This window comes from Alosa alosa, chromosome 8 (assembly GCF_017589495.1).
Source record: "Alosa alosa isolate M-15738 ecotype Scorff River chromosome 8, AALO_Geno_1.1, whole genome shotgun sequence".
Classification (NCBI taxonomy): Eukaryota; Metazoa; Chordata; class Actinopteri; order Clupeiformes; family Clupeidae; genus Alosa; species Alosa alosa.
Window position 1 is genome coordinate 14,348,785 of NC_063196.1, and position 12,585 is coordinate 14,361,369.

General features: G+C 43.3%; 1 protein-coding gene across 1 annotated transcript in view; it reads left to right on the plus strand.

Moving 5' to 3' along the window:
* The window catches only part of LOC125299518 (1-phosphatidylinositol 4,5-bisphosphate phosphodiesterase beta-1-like), a 152,963-nt gene extending 145,321 nt beyond the window's left edge, over positions 1 to 7,642 (plus strand). Inside the window, 1 exon segment of the mRNA XM_048250819.1 lies at positions 2,453 to 7,642. Within this exon segment, the coding sequence (XP_048106776.1) occupies positions 2,453 to 2,665 (213 nt within the window). The 3' untranslated portion in view covers positions 2,666 to 7,642.
* Positions 7,643 to 12,585: the final 4,943 nt, after the last annotated feature.

Here is a 12,585-nt window from a genome sequence, read left to right on the forward strand (position 1 = left end):
TAAAGGTGTCAAAGGTTAGGTTTTGGTGTGCAGCAATGCAATATTGCTTGACATGAAAGTCTACAAGAATACCCGATTGATTTTGTTCCATTTTAACATAAATGTTTATAAATGACAGAGTTGCCATTTTTAAGCCATCAAGCAGCATATCTTCACTAAAAATGTAGTAAATACCTCCTTAATTAATATAAAAACTGAGGGATTATGATCACTTGCTACACTTACTGCAAAATGTTATTGTATGGCCACGTAAGAATAAGCAGTAATGCAAAAGCAAAGGCAAAGGCAAAGCGCAGTATAGCCTATTTAACTACCAAATTTTGCCTAAATGTCAAAAAACTAAATATTTAATATTCATCTTACTTTGATCTATCTAATCATACCCCTTGTTGTTTAATATAATTTGATGCTTATACTTGGTGTAAGAAAAACACAAAAAGCTGTTTTTCTCAGTTTGGCATTTTTGCAGATACTGCTCTTTGGCTTTGTAGAGCTCCGTCAAGAGCTTCGGCCTTGGGTGACTGGTCATTATAACACTGCTAAAGCAACAAATCCAATGGCAGTTGAAGGATGGCATTATAACACTGCTAAAACAACAAATCCAATGGCAACTAAAATTGGACTGGTATCAGAAACTATATTTTATGTGTATTTAAATACTGTCTACATATTTCCTCTGTTCTCGGGTCATATGCTAGACTGATATTACTGTATTCTACGTGTGAGAGTGATAAATAAGCTAAATAAAGACTTTTGCACAGCACTGTATGTGAATAAGTGTGTGTGTGTGTGTGTTTGCTGCAGTTTGAAAGGGATGCCAGGCTCGTGCCCTCTGTCTGTGGGGTATCTCAGTAGCACATCTAATCCGCAGGCCTTTGTGCCGTCACTGGCAGGGGGGCAACAGATGTCCCCGGGCCCAAAGTGGGTCACACTTTTGTCTGTATGTATATTTGTGTGTGTGTGTGTGTGTGTGTGTGTGTGTGTGTGCATGTTTGAATGTCTTTGATTATGTTGGTCCATAGTTATGTCTGTATATAAATGTGTGTATAAGTGCGAGTGACTGTGTCTGTGTGTGTGTGTGTGCGTGTGTGTGTGCCTGTGTGTCTGCATCCTTAGCCATCTGGGGGCATCTCCACGTCAGTGCCAGATGCAGACTGACTGACAGCTCTCACAGTGGCTCCCCTCTTCTCTCTCTCTTTCTCTTTCTCCCTCCCTCCCTTCTCTCTTTATATCCCTCTCTCTTTATCTTATCCTTTCTTTGTTTCCTCTCTATATCCCCCGCTTTCTCTCTCTCTCTCCCTTTCTGGCATTGATCAGGATTAAGCAGCTGCTGTCACAGACACACCTGAAGGATGTGAATCAGGACAGGATCATTCCCAGAATGCCGTGCTACCTGAGTGAGGTTCATGAGAGGTAGCACGTCGCGCTCGGAGCGTTTGATTGCATCTCAGGCTTGCTGTGTGCGACGTGCTCCTCAACTCGCGTGATTTCCTTTTAATTGCGACGCTCCCAGGAGCCTGAACGGGGTAGTTAACCAGTCGAACGCGCTTTAAAGCAATTATTGGGTCAGGATGAATACAATTCTGTCATCTTTAATCATTGCGGGGCGGGATGCCTGGAAGAAACACAGATTTGCGCAAGCCCATGGAGGATGAGGGCGTCTGAGACTCCCTCTTTCTCTAGAAAACAGGACAGCCCCCCAACACCCCCATTTATATTCTAATTTCACCTGCAGTAGGTAAAGTACTGGATTCATACAGAGGTCCAAAGTACACACTGTCAGTTTCCTATCTCATAATACCGATATAGACTTCATTTGGGCTGCAATTTCAAAGATAAACTGTTATTTTCTCGGCTTGGGAAATACATTTTTGTGAGACTGGTGGTCCAAACCTAGCCATTTCCCTTTGTACAGGGTGTCTCAGAGGGGAGATCACTGATGCAGATTTGTGTTATGTGAAGTCAGTATGGATGATGCATGATTAAAGAGCTGTGCTACCCTGTACCATGACCCTACATCCGCCTAGAAGATGCTGCTTGCTAACCCTGCCCTAGACTGTTACTGAACTCTGGCATGGATGTGGCACTAAGCTGGCCCTGATTGGCCATGAATCTGTCTCTGAGCTGGTAGCATGTGATGGCTGGGGTGGCACTGCAGAGTCAGTGGCTCAGTCAGATTTGATTGGCTGTTCATATGCTGCTCATCTAACCATGCTGGAAGAGGATGGGCACTGACTGCTATGCAGCTCTGCATCCCTCTGACTGTATGGCCAGATACATCAGATTTAAATAACCTATCTGTGAATGACTTACTCCTAAAATGGCATAGTGCATACTTACGCAGATTAACTCTGATTACAGGGGCGATAACAGTGTTTCATTTGTTTTGTTTTTTTCTGAATGCTTATTTGTTTGTTTACTGTTTGTATGTTTGTTTGTGTGCACCTCACAGTTGCAAGGCGAGCTGGACCAGGAGTACCAGGACAAGTTCAGGCGACTTCCGGTGGAGATTCAGGAGTTTGTGCAGGACACGGCTAAAGGCTGCCTGCACCTCTCCAAAATGTCCATCTCCACGACAACCGAGAGACTGAACCGCAAAACATCGCCGTCTGAGGAGGATGTAGATGAAAGTCTGTCCGAAAGGGTGTTTGACACACCCTTCTGAAACCGTCCCACACACACACACACACACACACACACACACACACACACACACACACTTCTGAAACTGTCCCACACACACACACACACACACACACGCACAGACACACACACAGACACACACACACACACACACACACACACACACACACATACTGTACACACACAAAGCTCTCACATATGCACACTTACACTCTCAGAATCTGTAGTTCTGTTGGCATATGTAAATACCTATTTTTAATTTCTATGTTGTTAAATGATCTCTTTTAAACCTTTGGGTACGACCATAGTTAAAATAGAGATTTTGCTTAAAGACAGAGAGAACGAAAAAAAAGGACTTACTTGAACTACTGTGTTGCACGACTGTTTCCGATGTGTACTCTTAAGATTATTTAGTCCTATGGGAACCTCATATTGTGGACTGTTTTGTGGAGTAACATTGCTAGTAAGTGGACTTATACTACTACATGTGCACTAAAAACTCTACCCTAGCAAGAGTACCATCATCATCATAAATTATAATCGTTTTTAATAATATTGAAGAGAGCTAATGTTGGATTTTTATCGAATGCCATGAGAGTTTGTGTTGCCAGATTCCAAAACCCCTAAAGCCTCTCTGTCTTCGGTTCGGCTTGGGTTAGGAGCCCTTTTCGTTAGCTGTGTGTGTGTGTGTGTGTCGGAGGGTAGGGACCAAGGGTGAGGAGACCCCCACCCACCCCCCTCCACCACCACCAGGTGCTCTCCTATAACCAGGATCGCCACTGTTGCAGTAGTACTGCAGTTCTCCTCCAGGTTTACCTGAAGTCTCCTCACCTTAAATGGTTCGACCAGCAGGGTCTGGAAAAACCTCTGCACCTGTTAGAGTGAGGGACGTCTTGTTGTGGACAGACTGAAGGGGTTTGGTTCCTGGGGAACACACCTCTGTGTGTTATGCATGAGGTAGACATGAGTGACTCAAGGGAATTTACTACTGCATCTTTAGTACAACCCTCCTGGACAAGAAGACACCTGAGAAGAGTAATGGATTAGAATAATGGATTATAAAAGAAAAGAATGTGGATTCCATAGTGGGCGATCTGATGTATATATTTATTCACAGGTGAAGTGACCTGGGCCGTGGTAGATTGAGGTTGCAGATTGACTATGCCACTGTACGTTATACGAGGTCAGACCGAAATGTCTGCCCCTGGGCAGTGAGAGGGTGTTATAACCACAAAGCAGGTTACACTCACCCAGATGACTGCAGGTGAACCTGAATTGGCACTTTCAACACATGAGCAGAAGTTAGAGATTGCTCAGATTTTGAAGAACGCTCAGAATTGTGAGGTTTTCAGCTTTCCCGTATCACAGTTGATCTGGCCAACCCAAAACCTTGCTTCCTAGTGCCGTCCTGTTCTGTGACTCACCACTGGTCTTCTGTTTTCCTTAAGACTGCTGCTGCATCGATAGGTCATTCATAACTGTGGTAATGTGTCTTGTAAGATATTATTTGAGGTATTTAACATATTTTGTAGAAATTTGGTCAATTCCATATCTTCTTTTACATTTAATATATTTTACAACTTTTTTTGTTTGTGTATTTGTTTTTGTTTTGTTTAGATTATAATAATAACCAAACTAGGAATAGTTTGGGTTTGGGAGTGAATGATATTTCATGCACCTGCATGTGTTGTACACTTGTAAATGTCTGGTATGATGCATTAACATAGAAATGTACATAAAAACATTGATGATGATAAAGAAATGATACATATATTATATCAAGATTACCCATACATGCATAGTATATACACATTCATAACCTTTGAACCCCTTACATAGTGTCTGCTCAAATAAACGCCAATCTACACATTTCACAGACACAGCATGTGTCCTGCAGCATTTATTCCATAGATGATTCTCTCTCTCTTGGACCCTGTTTACATTAGTTTTTATGATTTGTCTTGGGTGATCCAATCACAGGTGGGCAGTTCTAAATACAAGGGTAAACAACCACCAAGACACATTGTGATCCAATCACTCAAACCACTTGTCGAGGTGGTCTGAGACGCATTTGACCACATATCTTTTGTAGTGTAGACGCTAATGGATTCTGATGCATCCCAGGCAATGGGAGTTCTAAGGAATGTGATGCTAACAATAGCAGAATCTAAACACAGGTGGTCAGCAATGTCTGGCTGTACACCTTGAATGTGTATGTGTGTAAACCGCAATGTGTCTCGGCTGAACACTTGTGATCGGATCACCCAGACGCATTCTAAAACAACGCAAACAGGCCTGTAGATTCTGTCTTTGAAGGTGAAGCATGTGATTCTGGCGTAAGGTAGTTTATATTTGAGCAGCCAACCAAACAACATCCTTTCCTTCCTGATGCAACATGTTGCTGGGATTGTTTATGTCTGAGCCACTGTGTTTGCTTCCCGTTCACAGTGGCAGTACTGCGTAGGAACGCCAGAGGTTTTGTTTTTGTTTTGGTTTGTTTGTTTTAATCACACACTCTAAACACACAACTATAGAGCTATATGACAAGCAATCAGCTGAATTTGGCAAAAAGGGAACTATGTAAATTTGGTGATTAGTGAATTGGGCAAAACGTAAACTGTTGGCTGAATTTGGCAAAAAAGTGAAAAAAAGTGAACTGTGACATAAAGTGAACCTTGAAAAATGGTTCACTGCTGTCTGCTGTGAGGACAAAAGCCACCTGCATGTTCCACTACTGAACATCACTCACATCAGCATCTGGCAGGAAGTGGCACTGGAGCAAACTGATGAGTCCCTCTCAGGGGCCGATGGCCGGCGACGCCAACAGCAGTCTCCCATCCGGATGGATCGCTAATGGGCCCTTGAGTGCTCCGCTTCGCTTGCTCTCAAGAGCGCAGCTTACTGAGGCCTGGCCCTTCTCAAGTCACACACACACATCTCCCTCAGCAGCCTGGGGGGAATTTTAATGACTGGAACCATGAGTGTCTTCCACCATTAAAGTACTTAGGAACTTCTAGAAAACTAGATCTGGACACAATCGGAACCGACTGGTGTGACCCAGAACGTAGAAAAGTTGATTCCCCAGGCTTCCACCATTAAAGATGAAGTCCGCAATTCAGTTTTGTTCAAGTTTTGCCCCCGTCTTTTTCATAAGTTGGTATTTAAGATCAACAGCCAATCAAATTATACTTGCTGTTCACCTGAAGCATCATGTTGACTGGAATTTGGGTGATTGGCTACAGTATGTTTGTTTCCCATTCACAGAACCAGAGGTTTTTTGTAGCACACACACAGTGTGTTTTGTGCAGAAACACATAGAGGACCCAGAGGAGTTATTGAATTAATTTGACGAAAAGTGTATGGGACAAGAATCACAGAATATGCTCGAATATGCTTCATTTAATTTATCATTTATCTCATTTAGTCATTTAGCAGACACTTTCATCTAAATCAACTTACAAAAATGAGGAATAACATTCAAGCTACAATGCAGAGGAGACCTTAGGTAACAATTAATACTAACACCAAGGTGCTTAGTTATAGCTTCCTTTGAGAAGGATGTGAGTTGACTCTGAACCTGATCAAGCCCATGTGCACTGTTGCCACTGCTGTAGCTGAAACATGCTCATCTCTGCTCCAAAATTTCCCTCACGGGATCAAAAAAGTATACTTATACTTATACTTATACTTATACTCTGTGCTGCTAGAGTCACCAACTGCCGAATCCAAAATATGATAGTTGGCAGCTGTCTTTCCAAATCTGGTACACTGTTGTTCATTCCGCATGTCAGATGATCACCAGGGGCTTGATTGGGTAATCCAGGTATGTGTGTGTGTGCGTGTGTCTGTCTGTTTGTCAAGTGTACTTCTACAAGCCGGAATGGTCACAAATGCACACCCATATGAGAGCACCTACACACACACACACACACACATACACACATAACCTGAGGGAAGGGCTGCTCTGACCCTGACCCACATATCAGAAATAGAGGCAGAAATTGCTTCATTTGCCACCCGAGACTGCAGCCAAGTCTCCAACACATCTGGACCAGATCTGGACTAAACCCGTCCCACATTCGGCTGCCACCTGGTGCTTGCGTTGCACTGAGCTACTGTATGTTGGAATGACGCTAAATATGCCTGTTAATTACGCATGATTGTACATTTGATATCATGTTGTGGGACAGGACACAGTTGAACAAACGGGCTATAATTTCTAATGCCATGTTGATATGAGAATCATAATGTATGGAAAGCGCAATGATAGTCCAACTGTTGTGAATTGTTGTATGCTTGCATACTTATTGCCATGTAAATCTCTTAACCTCCTTCAACATGTCACGGCGCTCAGACGTGCCCCCTCTGATGTTTTGCTTCTTGACCCACATCATAGCAATGCGGCTGGGGTTTGGAGTAACTATCACTCAACACTTTGTCTTGTGTACAGACATCTTTTACATTTTAACCACGAGTGTTTATGTTGACGCGGCAGTCCTGTGCCTTTTGTCTAATATGTTTTTGCCTGGGTTAATGTTCAGTTTGGGGAGATGCAAGCTATATGTGAGAATGCCATTGTGTACTGAAACTCGACTGCTGTACGGTTGTCTCAGTGGTTGGATACTCTACGGCTCTGTCTCTGATCTTTTGCGGTCGGATCTGCTCCAGAGATGTCTGGCCGCTATGAAGGCAGTCTGCTATGCAGTAGTCTGTGTGCACTATCCCTCCCGCATAGCTACTGACCATTGGTGGCGATTTCAGAAATGTCTTTTGCATTTTTTCCCTTTCCTTACCATTTCCTTGTTGTACTGTATGTTCATGTTTTTGTTTTGTTTTGTTAATACATTAATATATACATTAATATAAATGTGTATATGTTCTTGAGAAGCTGAAAAAACACACTGACACGCAGGAAACAAAGTGAAACTGACACACTGACTGTACAAAGTGGAGTCCAGTGGGACATGAGTTGTGGTTAAATAAACGTTGCTGGTGTATACGGCCCTCGTGATGTCTCAGAGCTCTTTGATACACCCTCCAGCTAAACTAAGGGAAGCGAACACACGCACACACACACAAATGCACTCACATTACCAAACACACTCTTCTCTTTGACACACCAAATACAGAGCTTTCTCTTCCATGTCCACAATTTCTAGTCTCTTAAAGCCATAGTCTCTAATTACTGACTGTCAAAGGCAAGCCAACTTTAAGTAGATGGCAGGACTGAACAGGGGTGTTTTCAAATGGACTGGGAAATGAAACATAATATAAAGCAAAATGGATGTTTATATGCCTGTCTAGACAGACTCTTCCACAGATATCACTTCAGTATGGTTGAAAAAAAAAAAACGGCCACGAGCCAAGTCCAGACAGGTTCCTGGTCAGGGCCACATATAAGCCATGGTCTGCTTATATCAGACACAGCGCTTGGTAGTGCGCCCAGTCCACCATAGCATTATTTAACATTCAATGGGGTGCCCTGAGGTTCCCTTGCAAAGCACACCCCCAGTATTTATTTTTATCGCCAGTACTGTAGCTTCGAGCACTAAATGGAAAATGTTAAATTCCAGCACGGAGGAACAGATAATGGCCTTTTAAGGATTTCAGCCTGCACACTCACGTCTCTCAGCCCCTCCAACTCCGAGTGAACAGTGTTAACTGTACCAACAGAGGACCTCAGAGGAGACTGAGTCCCAGCATTAGATAACAGCCATTTTATGTATGGATTCAGCCTTAGTGCAACATAATTGCTAAAGGGTTCCCGACTGTTGAAGAAAGAAATGGCTGATCTTTAATACACTATCTACATTGCCCATTATCAGCAACCATTCATCCAATGTTCCAAAGGCACATTCTGTTTACTAATCTGATGAAACTGAGAAAACATTGGAGAACCCTTTTGCAATTATGTAAGCAAATAATATAATCTGAAAACTGCTGCCCTGATTAAAAAAAAAAACAATGCGAATGATCTCAGCTAGTATTCTGTCTATAATGGAGTGGAATGGACATTTCTAAGCAACCCCAAACTTTTGACCGGTAGTGTACACACACACGTAAACAAAATCAAATCAATGGCAGATCAAATCAGAAATGGTGGCAATTCAGCCAAGTATGGTCAATTTATAGCAGACTTCTGTTTGCATTCTGTGGCCCCAGTTTTGCCAATATGGCCAACCAGTTTTGGCTTTATTTCTTCAGAATGTTGAGCATGAGACTGTGTCCATATTTTTAAGTCAATGGGAGTATCTGTTCCAATCCACTGTTCTCTGGGCAATGTGCCATTGAAATTATTTACGCTCTTCGCTGGACTTAGGGGGTCGCTGTGGTGTGCCCCCATAAGAGTATAACTGTGTGTAAAACAGGTAGTGTCAGGACACCTTTATGGCTGTACTTTATCGTTTTTATGATGATGGTTCCTGCCTGTAGACTGTAGCCATGGTGACAGATAGGGGTTAGAGGGCAGAGCAAATTATCTGGGATGATTCAAGTGACCTTGAGGCTCTAGTGCTCTAAAGACACTACCAATGATGGCTTGGTAGTTACAGTACATGTCAAATCACCCTCCACAGTTATGTAAGAGAAAGCTTGGATGTCTGTCCTCATCCCCACTAGGAAAGGAAAGTGCTGGGCCTATTCACAAAGAAAGTAATGAGCTTCTGCAAAATAAATATGTACAAGTAGGCTCAGTTGCATCCACACTCATTCCAAAATGTAATAACCCAATATTTGTCTTGAGATGTTGTTATTTCAGGATGTAGGCCTTGTCTCTGAAGGACACTGAGGGAAAGAGTGTGCGAGCGTTTGCGGAGGAGTTTAGCTGATGATATCGAGACATCTGGTCAGACTGGGCAGGAGAGGGGAGGCCCTGTGTGTTTGAAAGGGAATTATTCATAGCAGCGGAGAGTGTGATCCATCCGCCGCCCGCCCCAGCTGCAGTCCTCTTTATTGGGCAGATCCCTATCAAAGCGGGAACCACATGAGCACACAGTGCCATTGGGTGGTGGTGGTGGGGAATTTCCTATGGCCTATTTCCTGCCATCTCCTTGGCAACGACTGCCCCTTTATGTTTTTCCCCCCTTTGCGTAAGAGTATTCAGGCACTGTCCTTTTGGATCTCCAGACTGCAAACACTGAATTTTGAGGGAATCTCAAACAGAGAAAAGAAATATTTACAGAAAAATACATTATGCTTTTCATGAATTCATCCCTTCTGTTTGAGGTTGTGTTTTTTTTTTTACAATCTGTTCAGAATTTATGTTCCCACTATGCAACGATGTATACACACCGCCAACATACTGTAAATCTCCCTCTGTTGTGGTCTTGCAATCATAAATACATTTTAGAGTTTTTAAAGATTCAATCATAAAAAGCCATTCAAATTAAGGCTTCTTATATTTCATATATAGTCGGAATTCTGCCCTCTCAGGTAAGCAGCATCCAACTCTGGAAACAAAATTGGCCCATATTCAACCTGACTGCAGTCCAGTTCAGTTTGGACTCATCTGCCTCCTATCTCTGGATGGACCTGGAGATCACATGGTATGATGATCCTGGGTTGGATTCACATGTCCACCGCAAAATGAACAAATGATAGATAGATAGATAGATAGATAGATAGATAGACTAATTGCATAAAGTTTTAAAGTACTTCTATGAACCTTACCTATTGCGTTATAATGCATAACGCAAAGTCACAGGTCTGCTAGGTACAGTATCTACTATCCCTGGAACAGCAGTGACCAGTATATTTGGCCCACATCCAGTTAAACATCAGTAAACATACATCTGTCCATCTGGGCGGTGCATTCTTCAGTACTGGTTCCTGCTGGATAAAAAGATCTAAGGCCTTGGTTATTATACTTGGTTATAACACATGGATAACTGCATACGCTACGGATGGATAGTTGTTATTATACTTCCTGTAGTCTGCCCATGCATCACTGGTGCCCTTTGTAGATTAGTGGTCACCAAAAAAATGGTAAGGTACACAGACATTCGCACAGAGCTTTACTGTATTTGTACACCCTCATATACACACACTCAGAGCTTTACTGTATGTATACTCACCTGACGCACAGTAACACTAAGGCTTGAGACTGCTCCCTCACCAAAGAAGGAACACACACGATTGATGTGTACTGCCACAGGTCCTGCTGGTACCAAAGAAATGAAAAGGCTTCAGACAGCTTTCTCAAAATGTTCATTTGGCTCTTTAATTCGCTATGGTGTCCAGTACAAGCCCCAGGAACAGAGTGCTTATTCTGGTGTCCTTGATCATGTCAGAGGAGGCGTGAGGCGACGGTCCGCGGAATGTTTAAATGACCAGCTCGGCCCTCATCACACTTGACGTCATTCACTGCACTCGCTCACCTAGAGGTCGTCGCCGAGGCGGTAGCCGCAACACATTCCGGCAAGCAGGAAGTCAGCTAATTAGAGGACTGCTGGGCTGGAGGCAACCGCAGGTCGACTTTTAATATGATTCTGGAGGTTATGTAAACACTCCTCCACCTCCCTGCCCACCTCCTCTCTTTCCCTCCCTCCCTCTCTCTATCCCTTGGTTCTGTCCTTCTCCATTTTCTCTCTGTCCTTCTTTCTTTCCCTTTCCCTCCCTCTCTTAATCTCTCTCTCTCTATCACTCAGTTTGTCCCTCCCTCCCTCCCTCTCTCTCTCTCTCCCTCTATCTCTCTGACTTCCAGGAATATGAGCGTGTCTCTCCATCTGTTCAGAGACCATGGGAGGTGTTGGATAACAGGGGTTTAATGAGTTTGCAGTGTGAGGGAGAGAGTGCTGGACCTGAGGAGAAGCCTTTGAGTATTCACAGGGGCTAAGCATGATGACCTCCTTCACCGCCGGACGGACTCAGTCCAGGACTAGATCTGCCCTAGTCAACCCCCACACACACACACACACACACACACACACACACACACTTCACTCTCCACTCCCCTCAACCTGCTCCCTGGGAGTACAGCTGCTCTGGCTGCTACTGGGTTTCTTCATAATGACCTGGATGTCAGTGAATTCATTTCACTGCATCTGGCCCAGGTTGCCGAGGCTAAAAATATGCAACAAGGGTGGGGCCCATCCACATCTACACAGCACTGCACTCCACAGCAAACCTGGATGTTAAGGACCACTGATCACGCTGCAACTAAACTGAGAGAGTTCCACTAAGGTTTCCTGTGACACACTGTTTATTTTGGTTGTGTTTTTGGCAAGTGCTTTTTTTTAGATGATTAAAATGGCCTCTTGCCATGTCTCCGAATTTTTAATTCCCAATGTGTGATTAATCACAATGAACACGGTGGGGACCATGGATGTGTTTTTCACAGTTTGGGGAGAAAAACTCACCACACATTGACACCCTGACGCCCACAAGAACCAAACAGCATCTGCCATAACTGGCTGCCATTCCATGCCTCAAACCACTAAAGAGGAAGAATCCATAGCCCTGACCGTCTACGAACAGACTGCAATTATACCACAGAGCAGCTAGGCCTGTTGTTCCCTTGATATGAGACACACAAGGTCATCCACACTTTCAAGATAAGGGCGCTGAACATGCAAATGAAAGCACAAGCTGCATGTTGAACCTAAAGCAGCCAAGCCAATTGGGTGAAGTTTCAGTGCAGTTAGGGTTATTGTTCCTAAAAATGATTGGTAATTCTTGATGCCAGGTATTTTGCCTATTAGACAGCCTACAAAGAGGGGGGTGATTTTTTTACCCTGATCAACTCAGAAGATCAGATGTCTACAAAACAAATAGCAATACTGAAAATATAGTTTCTTTTGCACAGACCTGGTGCTGCAGGTAAATTCATACATTGTCAGTCAAACTGGTTATACAATATTAACATGCATGATGCTGGTGAAAAGAACACATTGTGTGTAGTCCAATCCAAACAATGACTCCAATCAACACCAAACTTATTAAAAG